The 17,927-nt window shown below is 55.7% G+C and overlaps 8 protein-coding genes across 8 annotated transcripts; 4 read left to right on the top strand and 4 right to left on the bottom strand.

Annotated features, from left to right (window-relative positions):
* Positions 1–321: 321 nt before the first annotated feature.
* B0I36DRAFT_228562 (Aldo/keto reductase family-domain-containing protein) lies at positions 322–1,551 on the bottom strand (the record flags this gene model as incomplete). Its single annotated transcript, XM_046149114.1, has 1 exon — positions 322–1,551. A coding segment is annotated over one exon (1,230 nt), but the record flags the coding sequence as incomplete, so codon positions are not given.
* Positions 1,552–3,193: 1,642 nt separating this feature from the next.
* On the top strand, positions 3,194–4,402 carry B0I36DRAFT_367301 (uncharacterized protein; the record flags this gene model as incomplete). Its single annotated transcript, XM_046159436.1, has 1 exon — positions 3,194–4,402. One exon carries the CDS (start codon positions 3,194–3,196, stop codon positions 4,400–4,402), a length of 1,209 nt encoding a protein of 402 aa, XP_046007017.1.
* A 359-nt stretch (positions 4,403–4,761) lies between these two features.
* On the bottom strand, positions 4,762–5,520 carry B0I36DRAFT_393012 (uncharacterized protein; the record flags this gene model as incomplete). The annotated part of the gene is made up of 1 exon (XM_046161451.1): positions 4,762–5,520. One exon carries the CDS (start codon positions 5,518–5,520, stop codon positions 4,951–4,953), a length of 570 nt encoding a protein of 189 aa, XP_046007016.1. The 3' UTR covers positions 4,762–4,950.
* Positions 5,521–7,037: 1,517 nt separating this feature from the next.
* Positions 7,038–7,289, top strand: B0I36DRAFT_203594 (ankyrin repeat-containing domain protein; the record flags this gene model as incomplete). Its single annotated transcript, XM_046148801.1, has 1 exon — positions 7,038–7,289. A coding segment is annotated over one exon (252 nt), but the record flags the coding sequence as incomplete, so codon positions are not given.
* A 2,286-nt stretch (positions 7,290–9,575) lies between these two features.
* Positions 9,576–11,405, bottom strand: B0I36DRAFT_367298 (aminotransferase class-III; the record flags this gene model as incomplete). The annotated part of the gene is made up of 7 exons (XM_046159435.1): positions 9,576–9,622; positions 9,680–9,813; positions 9,886–9,977; positions 10,058–10,436; positions 10,516–11,070; positions 11,162–11,197; positions 11,266–11,405. 7 exons carry the CDS (start codon positions 11,403–11,405, stop codon positions 9,576–9,578), a joined length of 1,383 nt encoding a protein of 460 aa, XP_046007014.1.
* Positions 11,406–12,154: 749 nt separating this feature from the next.
* B0I36DRAFT_353557 (succinate-semialdehyde dehydrogenase) lies at positions 12,155–13,761 on the top strand (the record flags this gene model as incomplete). The annotated part of the gene is made up of 4 exons (XM_046157222.1): positions 12,155–12,212; positions 12,326–12,579; positions 12,630–13,566; positions 13,637–13,761. The coding sequence occupies 4 exons, from the start codon at positions 12,155–12,157 to the stop codon at positions 13,759–13,761; spliced, it is 1,374 nt and encodes a 457-aa protein (XP_046007013.1).
* A 610-nt stretch (positions 13,762–14,371) lies between these two features.
* Positions 14,372–14,752, bottom strand: B0I36DRAFT_367296 (uncharacterized protein; the record flags this gene model as incomplete). The annotated part of the gene is made up of 1 exon (XM_046159434.1): positions 14,372–14,752. The coding sequence occupies one exon, from the start codon at positions 14,750–14,752 to the stop codon at positions 14,372–14,374; it is 381 nt and encodes a 126-aa protein (XP_046007012.1).
* Positions 14,753–15,711: 959 nt separating this feature from the next.
* On the top strand, positions 15,712–17,458 carry B0I36DRAFT_252057 (Aldehyde/histidinol dehydrogenase; the record flags this gene model as incomplete). Its single annotated transcript, XM_046150658.1, has 3 exons — positions 15,712–15,904; positions 15,983–17,257; positions 17,313–17,458. 3 exons carry the CDS (start codon positions 15,712–15,714, stop codon positions 17,456–17,458), a joined length of 1,614 nt encoding a protein of 537 aa, XP_046007011.1.
* Positions 17,459–17,927: the final 469 nt, after the last annotated feature.

Below are 17,927 nucleotides of genomic sequence, written 5' to 3'. Positions count from 1 at the left end.
GTTAGTGGCTGGCTGCGATGGTAGAAATGGATGGGATACGATGTGACCGGCTGTAGATTTCCCTGCTCTTGTCTGTCTCACGACCGGTGGCGTGGCAACGCAAGTACATCCCACAAATTTCCTCGAATCTGCTTCCAAAAGTAGGCGAAACAAGTACTCGCGTCGGTTCATTCTAATTATGCGGCCCTGGAAGGTTTCCCTCAAATGGTATCATGAATCTACAGGCTGCACCTCGTGCACGCTGACCTCGACCACTTCCTTCTCCTTCTCGTCTATTGACCCCAGGTCGACAACGCCCTGTTTCTGTGGTGCCTGCTGTTGCTGCTGCCTCTTGACCTTCTCCCTGTACCTCGTCATGACGCCGTCGTCCTGCGGCACCACGCCCGCGTCCTCGGGTCTGCGCTGGTTCTTGAACCCGGGCTCCGGGCTGCTCCACGCGTAGTCCTTCCACGTGCCGAGCACCTGCCACATCTGCTCGACCACGCCCTGGACCTTGTTGACCCGGTTCAGGCTCCACTGGCGCTTGAACTTGGCCGCCTCGGTCTGCTCGCTCGCGGGCGTGTCCGGGTCGTCGAGGCCCTCGAGCACGCTGTTGAACACGCGCTGCGTCTCCTCGAGCTCGGCCACGCTCGACACGCCCATCACGCTGACACCCACTCGCTGCCGCCCCACCGTCGAGCCGCTGCCGCCGGACAGTGGCGACGACGATGTGCCGAGGGGAGAACCCAGCCGCGACCAGGTGTCCAGCGCCCAGCGGATGGCCACGACCTCGAGCTTCTCCTTGGCGTCGGCCGCGACGCGGACGAGCTGGGCGCAGGCCTCGCGCAGCCCGTGGGGGCTGGGGTGCCACTTGGCCATGGGCCCGGCGTCGACGCCCCGCGTCGTGAGCAGGCCCATGCCCAGCATGCTCGCGTTGAGCACCACGTCCACTCCGGCGTCGGCGAAGCGGCGGATCGTCTGGCTCGAGCCGAGCGTGGTGCACTGCAGCGTGCAGTGGCCGTAGCTGAGGACCGCGTCGAGCGGCTCGCCCGTCTCGCGCAGGATCATCTCGGCCAGCGAGCAGAGCGTGTCGACGGGGAACCCGCTGATCCCCACGTGCCGAACGAGGCCCTCATCGCGGAGGCGGCGGAGCTCGGTGACGGCGGCGAGGACTTCTTGTGGCGAGACAAACTCGACGTCGTGTGTGTAGACGAGGTCGAGGTGGTCGGTGTGGAGGCGCTCGAGGGAGCGGAGGACCGAGTAGCGGATCCAGGCCGGGGAGTAGTCGAAGACGTCGCCGTGGATGCGGCCGGCCTTTGTGACGAGGAAGTACGAGTCGCGGGGGTGGCGGGCGCGGACGGAGGGGTGGGAGAGGGCGGCGCCGAGGATGAGCTCCGAGGGCCCGTAGTAGGGGGAGGTGTCGAAGGCGTTGACGCCGAGGTCGAGGGCGCGGGAGACGATGGCGAGGGCGGGCAGGTCGGCCTCGTTATAGGGGTCGTCGACGTACTGCGTGTTGAAGGTTGCGGTGCCGAGGATGAGGGGCGGGATCACGTCGTGGAGGGGTCTTTTGGGGCGGACGCGGGTAGCCGCGGGGGCTGGAGGTGGTGGAGTGAGAGAGCCCATTTTGGTGGCTGGAACTGTGCTGCTTGCCGGGTGTAGCGAGCTGTGATCAGACCCGAGAGGAGAGGGGGGAAAGGAGAGAAGCAAAGGCTGGTGCCTGTGAGGCCATCACGGGCGACCGTTGATTAATTATTAAGGGTGGTGCCCATACCGGGGCCTGCCGTTCCCTGGATGACGCCCCGATCTTCAGGGTCGTGCTCGGCTCGACTTTTTCGCGGTGCGGATCTGGAGCTTTGCGCTACGGGGGTGCATGTGGAGCCGATAAGGGCGCAATCGCCGGCTCCGAGAGGTATCGCGATCTCAAAAGTGCCGCATCGCAGGGTGTCAATCGTGCTTTTGCATGTGCTTGGGGCAGGGATTGGCGCCGGGCGTTGGTGGGGCGGCTTGGATTGCGTCAAGGACATCCAGCAAGTGCCTGCGCAATCAAAGCATTTGTCACCCCAGGGATGACATGATGAATCATGGCTGCCAACTTTAAAGTACCTAATGGATGGACGGCAGCCAGTCGTGCCGCCACGCTGGCAAGGGACTGCACATCCGTCGGTTCCGGCGGAGACAGGCGCCGGCCATGACACTGATTCACCACAAGTAGCACACGCTAATTGCACAGCACAGCCACCAGGAACGGAAAGTGCATACCAGCACGCCATCCGCCCCTGCATGACGTGGGCACGAACCCCTCCACTCCGATAAGATAAGACGTACATGCTCCGGTCAACAGCTCTGCAGGTCTGGACAGGAGGGGTCCTGCTGACGTAATCAAGTCCTGACTGTCACCTGTAGACCGTGAAGTCCAAACGGACGTGCATGCTACCAACGTGCCTACTCGATCGAAACACTCGCATTGAAAGGACGACAGGCGATACACACAGGAAGCAACCGTCGAAAGCACGATGTCGTCGGGCTCGGTTAGATTCACCGCTCCACGCGCTCACTGGGGCCGCGACACGGACCGTTCGTGATTGATACACGCGTACGATCCACCTGCCTTCGAAAATGATGTGTGTTCGACCATTTGGCGATGGCCTCTTCGTATATGCATGCTGACGCTGGTGGGAGCTGTTGCAATGCGCCTTCACAGCGCATGGCATCTGTACGGGACGGCTGACTGCATCCACAGCCACGCAAAGGCCCGCCCATTTCCATAGTCATGTCCGCGGGCGTATTTTGACACCGGTGCTCAAGGGTTCATGGCATTCTCCGCCGGGTACACATCCCGGTGCACAAAAGAAACAGACATGGTTGGCTCGCATTCTCCCAGGTTGCCAGCAAGGACTTGCTGTCCAGTTTCAAAATCACCTATACGGCGCAGGATCGTCAGCCTCATCCCCGCCCCCAATGGCCACGAATAGCAACCTCCGGGCCGCAACACTGTGACCAGTCCCTATTTATTCCTCCCTTCTTATCCTCTGTGCTTCTGGCATTGTATCATGGCCTCAAGCTGTTGCTGTCGTACTCGAATGGCAGCTCATAGCCTGATACGCAGGAACTCGGTTCGGGGACTCTGACCTACTAATCGACCCGTTCATCACATCAGCCCGCTGTCGCGATGCACCGACCGCGGATAGCCGCATCCACAACAGCGACACTGACAATGACGCTGGCACTGGCCATGTTGTCACGTTCAGTGTCCGCCATCCCAAACGACCACTTCTTCGAGTACTTCCCCGGGTACGGACCCGGCCTCGCCAGGGTAGCCCAGAACAACTGCAGCATAGAGATCTCGGATTACCACGCCGGTGTCGCCGAAGGCTGCCCCAGTCACGCCGAGTGGCCTCAGTGCATCTCGGGCCGCGCAGTCGACTGCCTCATGGAGCACATGAGCGAGATGAACAAGGCCAACTTGGCCGCAGCCGGGGTCGTCCTGGGCTTCCTCCCCAGCATCCTGAGCCTCGTCGGCACGAGCACCGCCGAGAGCGGCATCCTGTCCATGCGCAGGCCGCTCCTGGCTCTGCTGCTGGCCGCCGGAGCACCAGTCGTCTCCCCACTGCGCATGTTTGAGCTCACAAGGGCCGACCAACATGTTCCAGGATTCACCGCGGCCAACTACGACGAGGTCTTCATGGGGCTCTCGGACCGGCTCAGGGGAGATCATCCCGGTCGCAACCGCGTAGCCTTGCTCGTATGCTGTGTGCAGTATCTCCTCGCACTCGGCGCCGTCGCCAACCTTTACGTCATGAGCTACGAGCTCAGCGTCAAGGCAGTCTGCAGCTTTGCCACGGACACCACGTACCATCCGCTCCTTTGGGCAGTCATCGCCCTCGCGATTCACGGCGGCGGTGCTGTGGCCATGCGGCTGCGATATCGCGACACGGGCACAGCCGGAGATGGCTTTAGAAGGCTCGTGGCAGACGAGGAAGCCGACGCTGCCTCAGCCGGGAACAACAGGAACCACAGGAACAACAACCGGCACAACAACAGGCGCAACAAGAATCTCGTCCACCGCGTCCGATCCTTCATCTACCACGAGTTCACGCCGTCAATCATCCAGGACCCCACGCTCACTCTGTCTCTGCGCCAACCGCGCCGCCCGCGCGGGGGACGCCCATCGACGTCGGTCCTGTTCATCATCCTCCTCTGCGGCATCTCCCTCGGCACGATCCTGCACGTCATCTACGGGACGCTGGTCATGTCGAGCACCATGTTCATCAACACGGCGGACGCGATCGTCCTTGCGGCGCGCTATCTCGTCTCCACGATTGCGTGTCGTGCGGTCATGGCTTTTGAGATTGGGGGCATGGTGACAGCCCGGCCGCCGCTCGGATCTGGAGAGCCGAAGCGTGGAGAGGGCAGTGATCGATAGCACGTGTCCTGGCCTACGAATTTATACTGATTGAGGCGAAATCATCTTCGTTGGCACACCTACCATAACAGACAGGAGCAAGCCTAGTAGTCACGGCTCGCCTTCTCCATTTTGATCGTGCGAAGCGGTGGTTGTGTAAGCAGCACCCAAAAAGCGCGGGCTGCACCATGGGTTGTACCAACTACAGCTTAGTAGAGAGGGCATGAGAGGCAATGTTTAGTCCTTCCAGTTTCGCGAAGCCCCTATGAACTTAAACGCAACGGTGGGAAATTCACATCAAGGCACCACCGTGGATTGACACTGAGCTCTGTTACCGCTACTGGAAGGAGTGGATGCTGTCCTAGTCTGGACAAGACTACCAATGAATGACTGATGATGGGAACAAAAAGGAAAAGAGTAGAAAAGGTATATCAAACCAAGGACGTCCCCTCATTTCCCACACCACCACCAAAGTAGCAGTCCACTACTTGTCCCACCAGTCCCCATTCCCTTCTTCCTCCTCCTCCAAGCCCGTCCCAAATCTCGAAATCGCGATGGGCTCGGTACAGCTAAAGTCCTCGTTTTCCTGGTCCTTGAAAGGCTGGTTCTCCACCTCGATGATCCACGTTCCCGGCGCGAGGCCGTTGATCCAAACTGTCTGTATTCCCATATCTGGACCGTCCATTCATGCAAGTTTCGAGCCCCCTCTCATCGCGCACGTTGCTCGTGGGGAAATAACGGTAGATAGTGTGGTACAGGAAATAAGGGTGCGTAGCTGGGACTTTGATTCCGCCGCCCTCGACAATGCGGTCTGCTGTTAGCAGTTTCAGCGTCACCGTCTCCGAATCGTCTGCTGTAGCCGTCTTGCCGCCTTCTGACAGTTCATGGCCGGCGGCAGGTCCAGGCTGGTGCTGGCCAGGAACCCCAGTCGTGCTACGCTGCTGAAAGGCGCCGAGCCCTGGCACATGACCTCTCGCATGCACCGTTGAGGATGAAGCGGCCGAAGATGTGGCGACGTCAGGCCAACGGGCAGCACGGTCCTGCCGTTTAGAATTCTTGTCCGAGTAGTCAGCTCTGTCCTGCGGACGGCTGCCCGTGGCGGAGTGCTTGAACTTGTGGGAAGATCCTTTGGACGGCATGACTTGGGGGTGGGGGGGGGGGGGGGGGGGTAATGCTCGTAGCCTTTGGACTGTATGGCTGCCAAAAATCCTGGAATTGGTATAGACTGGCTTCATTCACAGATTAGTGGACGACGCCATCCTTATATCGCGGCCACGTGGTTCTGGTCGCATGCAAATCTACTGTCCTCTTTCGGCGACTTACACGTGTGTGATGTATCACAAGGTGAAGGAGTGCTACCATGTACTCCAAAATCTGCTACGATGCAAGGCTTTGTTCGAGCAGTGCAACAAAGTAGTACCACTTACGTTCCTTGATCGTTCAGCTCTACAATAGTCAGAAGGAGCTCCAGAAGGATGTCGATGCTCTCTACTTATCATGTGAAAGTGGAGGTCGACAACCAGACAGTACATCGCTTTTCAACCTGTTTCAGAGTTTGCTGCAGCTGGCGGGCGAGGTTTGGATAGTGCTTGACGCATTAGATGAGTGTCATGAGCGGTGCGACGGGCTCGCGGGCGGCTTACTCTAGTGGATTAAGGAACTTCGTAACGTCGACTTGGATGTGCACCTTCTCGGAACAAGCCGGCCGGAGCAAGACATCCAGAAGGCCATAAAGAGCTGGGCTCAAGCCCATGACATCATTTGTCTGCAGAGCGATATCGTATCGGACGACATCAACGCCTATATCAAAATGCGAATACAGGAGATGTCTTGGTGGCAAGGCCGGCCTGACATCTAGGAGAAGATTGAGATTGAGCTGAGCCAGAAGGCGAATGGAATCTAAGTTACCACGTAGATATATCGACCTTGTTCCTGAATATTACTAACAATTTAGGTTCCGTTGGGCATCGTGTCAGATCGACGTTCTCAAGGAGTGCCTTGAACCCCAAATCCGTCGACAAGGAATTAGATAATCTTCCGCTGACGCTTGACGCAACATACTCAAGAATTCTGAAAAGTATTCCGCCAGAACATATGGACCATGCAAGACGACTTTTGCAATTTCTCGTCTACTCTGAACGGCCACTCAGCATTGAAGAAGCCGTGGACGCGCTCGCAGTCGATCCTGACGGTCAGCCGCGATTCGATCCACGCAATCGGATGCCAGATTCCGAAGAGGTTGCAAAGTACTGCTCAAGTCTCGTGATCTTAGTCACAAGAGAAGAAAGTTGGAGCAAGACGATCATTACTGATATACAACTCGCGCGATTCTCCGTTCAAGAGCACCTCCGTTCGAGTAGACGAATCCATGAAAACACATCTTGAACTGTCTAACGCGAACGCAGAGATTGTAAGGGTATGTCTTTCATACCTTATCGAAATCGCTTCCGGACGTACGTTTCGAAGAACAGAAAGAACACTGTTAGCAAACTATGTAGTAAAGTACTGGTCAAAATGTGCCGTGGGCGTCGACCTCTCTGGAAAGGAGGTCCCCTCAGAAGTTGAAGAGTATTTCGCTTCAAACATTGCCTTTCAGTTCGGCTACAACCTTTACAAGCCGGACGATCCGTGGGAAAAGACGGTGTCTGTGCCCACTGCTCTTTACTTTGCCTCATTTGTTGGACTGCGCCAGTCTGTGGATATGCTGCTCGACAGGGGGGCAGACGCCAATGCCCAGGGCGGATACTACGGCAATGCTCTTTATGCCGCTTCATCTGAGGGGCACCTCGAGGTAGTCAGGCTGCTTCTCGAGAAGGGCGCCGACTCGACGGTCGCGAGCAATGACGGATGGACACCGCTAAATGCTGCTTCAAGCAGAGGTTACGTCGACATTATGAATCTGCTTCTTACGCAAGAAGATAAGGCCTGAAACAGATGTGGTTATATAGGACATGTTCCTCTCTACTATACTGTTAAAAGTGGAAAGTATAACGCTTTCAACTTGTTGATGCAGAAAGCTCTTTCTAAGTTGAATCCAATTATCGGGTCTGGTTTATAATTTAGGTATACAGTGGTTGTAGAGCGAAGGATATTTAACCCCCGAGCTTGGTGCATTTTGTCGTCCTTGTTTTTGAGCAACCTGAAGTTCTACTGAGCATGGCATCCAGTGGCGTCATAGCTTAGAAGCCACGAGCGTAACTTGCAATGGTCAGGGCAGCATACGCACAGACGAGCTAATTGTTCCAATTCCGCACACGCCGCAGGCGCAATTTACAAGGAAGGTCAGCATCAGCACCGTGCGCTCCCACCAGATTACGTCTCCAGCGGGAACTCAATTTTCTGAAGTCCGCTGAAATGCATGACTTGATCTCCGATACCTCAAGTGTGACGAGTGATCTTGTCGCACCAAGGCGATATCTTCTAATGCGCAACCCTACTGTTAAGCCATCAAATTTTCAGGTTCCTATAAAACTAGAACCTGGTGCCGGAATAGATGCCTACTCTTGGAAATTTCTGAAGTCTTAGAACTTTCGACAACAGGGGTGCAAATTCTAGAACCTGCTAACTTGTCCATGGCAGACAATTCCCAGAACTTGTAAAGCCTGGGGTGCACATTCCTAGAACTTGTGGAGGTAGTGGCGGGTTCCTAAACCTTGTGAATCCAGAGGTGAAAATTCCTAGAACTTGTCAGGACCTGACTAGGTAAGAGATGCAGAATCTCAATCATTAGAGGATCCTTCTCAATTCACAAGCTGGATCTTAGTCTATTCGATTGTGATCTCAAAGTCCGAAACCACTTTCATTTCACCTTGTCAAACAAGTCGATGTACATCAGGCGAACCCCCGGCATTGTGGCGAGGCACTCTGTGCTTGATTCACGGAAGCTCGGAAGACAAAATCGAATTGCGGCCCGTAAGTCTCGGCAGAAAAAGACGCGACAAGTGCATGCTCTTCAAGAAAGGTGCAAGACGCTGGAGTTGGAGAATGGCGAAATGCTACAATCGGTGTCCTTGCTCAGGTTAGAGGTAGTGTCACTGAAAGAGTGCATCTTACTCCATAGCAACTTGATTTGCTCCTATTCAGTCTTGGGTCAGAAGGCAGGCTTCAACTGCATCCGTCGGCTGATGACAGAGCGTGGTACGTCCTCTGCGCAAAACGTTCTCCATCTCGCGAACGTGAATTCACAGGTGCTGACCTCGTCCATACCCGAGCCAATCAGCCCTGTCAAGCATATGTCGGGATTGTTCGCCCTGATAAGATGAGACAGCGCGTCTCTCGCGGCCAGACAGCTCCGAACGGCAGAAACCCCTTGCGTTCGATCTATCGTACCTTGTCGACGTACTAGCCCGGCCCCTTGTACCACTCTACACAAACGACCGCATGAGATTGCCCTCGCTGGGACGTGCCAACTATATGACAGCACCAACAGGAACGCCCGGGAAACTGTGAGATTGTCGTCAGCGAGCATGTCGAGCACGGAGTACAGCTGCGACTTTATCCAGAACTTATTACGCAGCTTCGCAGAGCCAGGCTGTAAACCTTGCACTCTGTCTTATCTGGTGCGGATAATTGTGTCTGATTTGACCCTACTCAGGGCTTCACAAGGCAAGCGCCTTTCTTCTCTCGAATCTTCTCGGACTCTCCAGCTCGTTCCGAAAAGGCATTGGCGGACCCCGTAGGGGACCGGTCTTCTATGGGGGTGTCCCCTAATGAGGGATGTCCCCTAATGAGGGATGTCCCCTAGGGGAGATGTCTCTGGTGGGGATGTCTCTTGGTGGGGATGTCTCTTGGTGGGAGATGTCCCCGCTGGATGATGTCCCACGCCCGGTATTTTGATGTCTCGTCTTGCATCTGGTGTTGAGGTCGGCTAAAATGGTTCCTGATTTGCGGCTTGAAATCGGTATGAAGATGAAATATCTTGAATGTATGACGTTCACGGTGTGAAGATGTCTGTGGCTGGTGCAGCTCGACACAGAACAGCGACTCCAGGCAGGCCAGGTGCCCGCAGGAGGGTTTCACTGATGCTCTATCAGGAGCCGCAACAATTGGGCTGAGTTTACGGGGACACTAGGTTATCACACGTTCATCCACGCTCGTCCAATGTCATGTTGTATCAATTCAGATTTCCATTTCATATCAAGCAACTGGGAAGAGTCTAATTCCACATTCTACCACATCCTTGAACACCCATCCCCTATGTAGACGCCAGAACCTTATCCAGGGCGGTAATGAGAGCCGGGACTGCACATTCGCAATTAGTAAAAATAATTCTCAAATTTCCCATTATGTGGAACTCACTAAAGGATTCATCGAAAATCAGCATAGGGCGGAGTCGGACAGTCTCCTTGCCACATGTGCCGATGTTGACGCCCAAAAGCCTCATTGCCTTGCTCAGCGCGCCTGCATCTTTCGTGTCGAATGCGAGATAGGTACTTTTATGGCCAGGTTAGCTGTCCTTCGGAGCACAAATAGTCGATTTCTTTCTGCATTGTGCATGTACTTACCCCTGTCCCTTGCCACGTAGGTTCATGACGAGATCTGGGTATTTCCGTGCGAGCGTCTCGAGCTCCGCATACAGGGCCTTACCCACGCGAGCCTATCGGAGTCGAGTTAGCAACGTCGTTGGATGTAGGAGCATCATAACTAGGAAGTCCCTTCTGCCTCGAGCTTACTTACGCATTGCTCGACCAGATTCTTGTCGAGGATCTCGTTGATAACGGCCTTGCTCATGGCGACGCGGGCCGGATCGCCAATCCAGGTGTTGAACTGCCTGTAAGCCTTATCCGGAACCAGCATGCGGTCACCGAAGAAGTAGCCTGCCGTTTGCGCCTTCTTGGAGAAGGTAACCATATCGGGAGGCGAATCGAGGTTCCAGTGCGCGTGGCCCCAGAACTTACCAGTCGCTCCGAATCCAGTCTGGACCTCGTCCACAATCATGGCGACGCCATGCTTCTTGGTGATACCGCGCAGTCCTTGGAAGAAGGCAGGCGAGGCATGGTTGTCGCCTCCCTCGCTCTGGATCGGCTCAACAACCAGACCGGCAACAGGGAATCGCCTTCAACGGGCGTGTTAGCTCGGGGACACTCCGAAGTTCTTCATTGATTTAGGCACGAACGGCGAGCGAGATGACATACCAGGAAGTCATGAGACGTTCAACCTCGTTGAGGCATCTCTGCTCCTCAGCAGCGTTCTCAAAGGTGTACTTTTCGAGGGGGTATTTAAGGGCAGGGAACGGAGCCTGGGGCCAGTGGAAAGAGGGAATGTCCAGCTTATGGACGGCCTTCGAGCGGGTGGTTGATAGACTACCGAATCCACGGCCGTGGAAGGAATTGGCAAAGCTCAGAATCGCAAGATCGGGAGAGCCAGGCTTCGCGTTATCAACACATGAGGTGACTTCCTCCGGCGTCCACCCCGCACCTTCGCCACGCTCCTTACGCCTGTAAAGCATGAAGGCAGCCTTGTAGGCGAGTTCGTTAGCTTCAGAGCCCGACTGGGCGGTAAAGATCATATTCAGCCCTTCAGGTGCAACCTTAAGCAGGCCGTCCTTAAGGGTATCATGCCACCTGCTCGATGGGAAGTTGCCAAGGGCAGGGCGGTTCACGAGCGCTGAGATGACCTCAGGTGATTGCGCTGCTTCCCTCAGGGCAGGATTGTTATACCCGACAGCGATTGATGCGATCTGAGAGTACCTGAGACAGAAGTGAGCGAAGCGTTCCAAACCAAACATGACGATCGAGCGGATGAGACAAGAAACCAACAGCTCCTGTTGGGGAAACGTACACATCAATGTACCGGTTGCCGTCAACATCGACAATGCTTCAAGATTCGTCAGCCAGGTGTCGCCAAGACCAAAGAGCCACGAACTGCGTAGGATGGAGACATACTAGTTGCCGGAGCTCTTGTCATAGTCGACAACGAAATGGACCGCGCGAGAGTCGAAGAACTGGTCAAGCTTCTTGCAAGCCACCTTGGAGATGGGACCAGGCACCTCAGTGACGACCAAGCTCTCAAGAAGGGCAGGCATTTTGTCAGACTTTCTTTGAAGAAGACGATCTTTGGATGATGAAAGTCTGGGAATGTGAGAATATGGTTAAACTTGAGTTGATGGTGTGGTTTGGAGCCAGAGCAGATCTTATCAAGGGGGAGAAGTTGGATGGTAAAAGGCAATTGTTGCCGTTGCCCCATGACATTTGTTTTCATGGCCGCGACTTTTGGGGACACCAGGATCATTGCGTTATGCCGCCTCGATCCCGGAACCTATCGTAGGTGGACCACCTGACGAGCTCCAGTCTATCCGCATTTCCCTCCCTGCGCCATCCCCGCACCGGGACCGGCACAGACCCGGCCTCACCGGCCCGCGGCCGGTCATGTTTAGAGGCGCGACCGGTACATGTGGTTTTCCATACCGGTCCTCTCCCGCAACCGCTATCGGCGAACGGCACAATGGAGCCCTTCCGCGATGCGCAACTTTGATGAGGGGCCAAAGAATAAATCCATCAATTCGCCGCGGCGGCGGGCTGCGTCCTGTCTGGTCCCCAGGCAATTTCATGAGCGGTGATCGAGTCCTCACGGCTGGACGGTAGGATTATCTCTATCTGCCCGAAAACAATCCCTTTTCAGGATAAAGACATTTCCAACATGTCGGTTCAAGACATCTTGCAGGCAAGTCAAAGTACACTACGTACCACTTTGCACCTCACACAGACCTTTTCTCGGCGGACCCTATTGCTGACCTCTCCAAAAGTTGCGCGACCCCTCCCTGCTGAAGACCCAATGCTTCGTCAATGGAGAATGGGTGGAGCAAAGTCAGGAAAGGTCTTCGCAGTTGACAGTATGTTCCGGCATACTCCCTACTCCTCAATTAGGGCATTCCTTGCCTTGCTCATTGTCATTGTCCCATGGCTGCTTGTTTGTTAGCGAAATCTCACTGGCAACCTCTTCCAGATCCATCTACCCTGGTCGAAGTCGCCATATGTCCAGAGTTTGACGAGAAGGACACCGAAGCCGCAATCAAACGCGCCCAGGAAGCCTTCGTGTCCTTCAGAAAGACCCAGCCGAGGGTGAGAGCCCGGCTTCTGCGCCGCTGGTATGAGCTCATGATCGAGAATGCGGATGACCTGGCACGAATTATCACCTGGGAGAACGGCAAGCCCCTAGCGGATTCCAAGACGGAAGTCAACTACGCCGCCGGCTTCCTCGTATGGTTCTCCGAAGAGGCGCCCAGGACCTACGGCGACACACCATTCAGGCTAGCAACCCCAGCTGTCGCATCATTACCCAGAAAGAACCTGTGGGCGTCTGCGGCCTTATTATTCCCTGGAACTTCCCTGCCGCCATGATTACCCGCAAGGCCGGGCCTGCATTGGCTGCCGGTTGTACCGTGGTCGTGAAAGCCCCCGCCGAAGCCCCGTTGACAGCCCTCGCGCTAGCAGAACTCGCTGACCGAGCTGGCTTCCCCAAGGGCGTCGTCAATATTATTGCCGCCCTGGAAAATACTGTGGCGGTGGGAAAGGTTCTCACGACGCACCCCATCGTCAAGAAGGTTTCATTTACTGGGTCAACAAGGGTAGGGAAGCTCCTGATGAACCAGTGCTCGTCCACTCTTAAGAAAGTATCTTTCGAGCTTGGCGGTAACGCCCCATTTATCGTCTTTGAAGATGCTGATCTCGATATCGCTCTTCGCGGCCTTATTGCGTCAAAGTTCCGTATCTCCGGGCAGACCTGCGTGTGTGCAAACCGCATCCTAGTACACCGCAAAGTGTATGATAAGTTCGTCTCAATGGTTGTTGATACCGTTGAGAAGTTCGAGGTTGGAGACGGTATGGCCGAAACGACGACTCATGGACCCCTCATTCACGGTCTTGCCGTAGCCAAGGTGGATGATCACGTCAAGGACGCCGTGGCAAAGGGCGCTCGGGTTGTTCACGGTGGCAAGCGTCTCTCCCTGGGAACCAACTTCTTCGGCATCACTGTCCTGGCTGATATGAAGCCTGGCATGAAGATCTGCTCTGAAGAGACTTTCGGTCCAGTCGCTGCATTCTTTCCCTTCGACAATGAGCAGGAAGCCATCGATATGGCGAACGATTCCGAAGTTGGTCTAGCCGGATATTTCTTCAGCAAGGACTTGAGCCGCTGCTGGCGTGTTGCTGAGGCGCTCGAAGTCGGCATGGTTGGTGTGAACGTTGGTACGTTTGTTTCGTCTGTTCCTGCTATTTGTATGAGATCGCCCGGAAAACTGACTGGAGAAATTTACAGGTGCCATTAGTGATCCGGTCGCTCCCTTTGGTGGCGTCAAACAGAGCGGTTTTGGCAGGGAGGGCAGCAAATACGGCATCGACGAATTCGTTGTCACGAAGATGATTATGACGGGAATTGAGTAGGGGCCAAGCATATGGTGTTGGTCAAAATTACTTTCCCGATAGAGTTTGAAGTAGAGAATCCATCGTAGTATTTGATCCAATTCTCAAGCTTGTCGACCTTCTTGATGCATGTCAACGTTGTTGAATATATCATCGTACCTGTGAGCTCAAACAGTTGGGCGATGGAACGCCAGCTTCCTGTCACCAGGTCTGTTCCTTACTGCGCTACTTTGTTTAGACGGGCCATTATATTGATATTGACGTATCATTGGCATGGCGCACACGAGGCGGTACCTTTGCAGGTACCTACCTACCTCTGCCACAAAAATCTTTCCGGATTTGTGGAATCTTCACCAATTGCAATCAGCAAAAGCCACATTCACATAACACCTACGCTAATTCAAGAACAGAAACGAGTCCTGGGCGTAGCATGTTGTTGTTGGAATTGGGTCTCTTCCAGTAAATTTCTAGGAACCAGGATTTTACCATTATGGCTACTCTCGAGTACTAACCGGGCGGGGAGAGTCAATAATCTTAATTACATTGCTTTTGGTCTATTTTGTTAAGGCCAGCACCATTCGGCATGCCATCCAATCCAATGTATTCTGCCCATGATGCCGCGAACTCCTGATTACTTGGTGGCTGAGAGGGCTTCGCAGATCGCAGCCGCGGCCTGTTTGGTGTTCAACTCGCCTCCCATATCTGCGGTAACCTTCTCTTCCTTGCACACGCGCTCGATAGCACCCATGATGGCATCAGCCGACTCCTGTTCTCCTAGCCAAGCAAGCATATCCGCTGCGGCCCAAATGGCACCAATGGGGTTGGCGATGCCCTTGCCCATGATGTCAAAGGCGCTGCCGTGAACGGGCTCGAAGACCGAAGGGTTTTTGCGGTCAGAGTGGTCTGTGCAGCGGGCCGGATGGGCATGCTCGACGCCATGATGTTGTCTCAGCTCGGCATACTTGACGAAGAATACCGGGTCCATCTTGTAGTGCGACGCGCCGCAGTCCATCTTCAGGTACTTGAAGGTCAAATAGGCATAGCCGGGCGAAGCGAAGAGGGACTGGACGTCCGGTGCGGGTAGTTCAAGGTTCGCGTAAGATTACTCGCACTCCTCTTCTCCATGCCCCCCTACAGGCCATGCCAACGATCAGGTCGGCCAGACGTCTCCGTAACTACCCCCATCGGGTGCCACAGCGCATGCCGCTGACACCAGCCCCAAGGAATCTGTAGACACTTCCACCTGGGAGAGGATGCCGGAGAGAGTGGCCGTGAGACGTTTGTTGTCACGTTCCAGCGCCACGACCTGGTCATCGCATGGCTAGTGGCTCGATTCGACCTGGTTCTGGAGCTCCTTGACCAACTCGGCTTGCCTACGACGGAACGCCGGTTGCGCCCAGGCGGTTTTGGAGTCTCTTTGGCTGCACCCGTCAGTAGCCGGTTCGTACCGCACGGCTCACTGTGAAGGTAACGCCGAGCAACTTTTTCTCGTGCTTGTCCATCGCACCAAATATGCCGGGCGTCTCTCAGTCAGGCCAGCGTGACGAAACAGTGCACCGCATGACATACAAAGGATGACTGGTGTTCCTCATCGGGAAGCGGCTCTTAACCCGGTCGAGAATTATGGACCCGGCCCCCGGCCCGGCCCTGTGGCTCTCCGGTCTGACGGAAAGCCCCACATTTTGCACCATCAGCGAATGACAATATTTGTCTCTCTATAGGCATGGAGATGCTAGGGTGTTCCGCACCAGCTGAGTGACTAAGCTTGCACTGTCTAACAGGATGAGAGCCGAAGCTGAGCGTATCTGCGGGGTGTATAGTAACGACCAGCAACAGAAACAGTGCTTGTGCCTCCTTTATTAAGTTGCAGGCCCTCTTGCCTCTGTCTCGAACGCTTGCTATGGGCCGGACTAATTGCTACCGTCCTCTATGCTGCTCCAACTAAGCTGCCTTACTCCCTCCGACGCCGCCATGTCGAACCTGCCTTTCACGGTGCGTCGCCTCTCCCCGCACAGCTCTAGCTCTCCCTCCCATGGCCGGGGTCTGTGCCGGCGTACTGACGACAGAACCACACAGCTGAATGACCCCACGCTCCTCCACGAGGCGTCGCTCCTTGGCGGGAAATGGGTGCAAGCCAAGTCGGGGAACCGCTTTGATGTCGAAGGTCAGTCGCGTGCTACTGCAGCCTGTGCCAGGATGTGGCTCGGAACCTACATAGGACTAACTAGAGCCAATCGCACAGATCCCGGCACGTGCAAGGTGTGGGCGTCGTGCGCCAACAATGACGTGGCCGACGTGGACCAATATGTCGAGTCGTCGCAGGCTGCCTATGGCGGCTGGCGCCACACGAACCCGCGCGAGCGTGCCAAGGTGTTGATGCGGTGGCACGAGCTGATCACGGTGGCGCGGGACGACATAGCGGCGCTCGTCGTCCACGAGACGGGCAAGCCAATGGCCGAGGCGCAGGGCGAGGTCGACTACGCCAACGGGTTCGCGTGGTGGTTCGCGGGCGAGGCGGAGCGCGTGCGCGGGTCTGTCGCGCAGCCGTCCGTGTCGAGCCGGCGCACCGTCGTCGTTAAGCAGCCCATTGGCGTCTGCGTGGCGCTGGTGCCGTGGAACTTCCCCGTCGCCATGATTGTACGCAAGGCGGCCGCGGCGCTGGCGGCGGGCTGCTCTATGATTGTCAAGCCGTCGCCCGAGACGCCGCTGAGCGTCATGGCCCTCGCGGACCTGGCACTACGCGCCGGGCTCCCCGCCGGCGTGCTCAACGTTATCACGACCGACAACGCCCTCACCCCCGCCGTCAGCGAGCGCCTGTGTAAGCACCCGCTCGTGCGCAAGGTTACCTTCACTGGCAGTACGGCCGTCGGCAGCATCGTAGCGCGGCACTGCAGCGAGGGCCTGAAGAAGCTGACCATGGAGCTGGGCGGCAACTGTCCGTTCGTCATCTTCAACGACGGCGACCTGCAGGCAGCCGTGGACGCGCTGATGGTGCTCAAGTGGCGCACGGCCGGGCAGGCCTGCACGCACGCCAACCGCGTCTACGTGCAGAGCGGCGTTTACGACGCCTTCGCGGCCATGATGGTCCAGGCGACGCGTGGGCTGCGCGTGGGCCACGGCGCCAGATCCGGCACGACGATGGGCGCACTGACGACGGCGCGCGGCCTGGCAAAGGTCGAGGCGCACGTGGCCGATGCGCTCGCCAAGGGCGGCAGGCTGCTCTGCGGCGGCGCGCGGGCCGCACGCGGAGACGGGGGAGACGACGACCAGCTGCTGCTGCAGGGACACTTCTACCAGCCCACCATCATCGCGGACATGACGAGCGACATGCTTTCGTGCCGCGAGGAGATCTTTGGCCCGCTGCTCGGCATCTACCGCTTTGAGACGGAGCAGGAGGCCGTGGACAAGGCGAACGCCACGTCCATGGGTCTAGCATCCTACTTCTTCACCCGGGATGTCAGCCGGACCTGGCGGCTGCTGGAGTCGTTGGAAGCCGGCATGATTGGCATGAACACGGGTGAGAGAGGTGCTTCACTTCATCATAAAAACTTGTTTTACTAATCGACCTGCAGGCAATTCGTCGTGTGCCGAGTCACCATTTGGCGGTATCAAAATGTCGGGATACGGCAAGGAGGCGGGCAAGGACGTCGCGATTGAGGAGTACCTAATCTCAAAGACGGGCACCTTGACAGTCGAGGATATACGGAGTAACATGTAATGACACTCTTATAAAGAGGAACGAAGGTCAATATAATATCTAAGAGAGGTAAATGACGAGAAGTAGGAATACAATAGTGCCTTCTTCTCTCGTTATATATTCATGTCAATATAATAAAATATCTAAAAGAGGTAACGTACTCCATAAGGGAGTGGGATACTTTCCCGCCTTCTGAAAGACACTATCTTTCTTCTTATTTTCCTCCACCAATAATTATACCACGATAATTATCTGAAGGCGATTTAATTCTAGCGCTTAATACGCTTAAAAACCCACAATTAACAATTCGTAAAGCTGCATCGATATACAACGTATCGAAATTAACACTCCATAGACGATACCATAGTTAACCTACAAAGCGCGTGTAACGCCCAACCAACAGGGGACGATTGTTTGGGCACGAAAGAACACAAACAAACTAGGCCACAGGATCAGGCCAGGGATAAGGGCGGATCATGTGGTAGTGCCG

Source organism: Microdochium trichocladiopsis (assembly GCF_020744255.1).
Source record: "Microdochium trichocladiopsis strain MPI-CAGE-CH-0230 chromosome Unknown B0I36scaffold_10, whole genome shotgun sequence".
NCBI classification, from domain to species: Eukaryota; Fungi; Ascomycota; class Sordariomycetes; order Xylariales; family Microdochiaceae; genus Microdochium; species Microdochium trichocladiopsis.
Note: the sequence above shows the minus strand (reverse complement) of the source record. Positions and strands in the feature narration are given on the sequence as shown.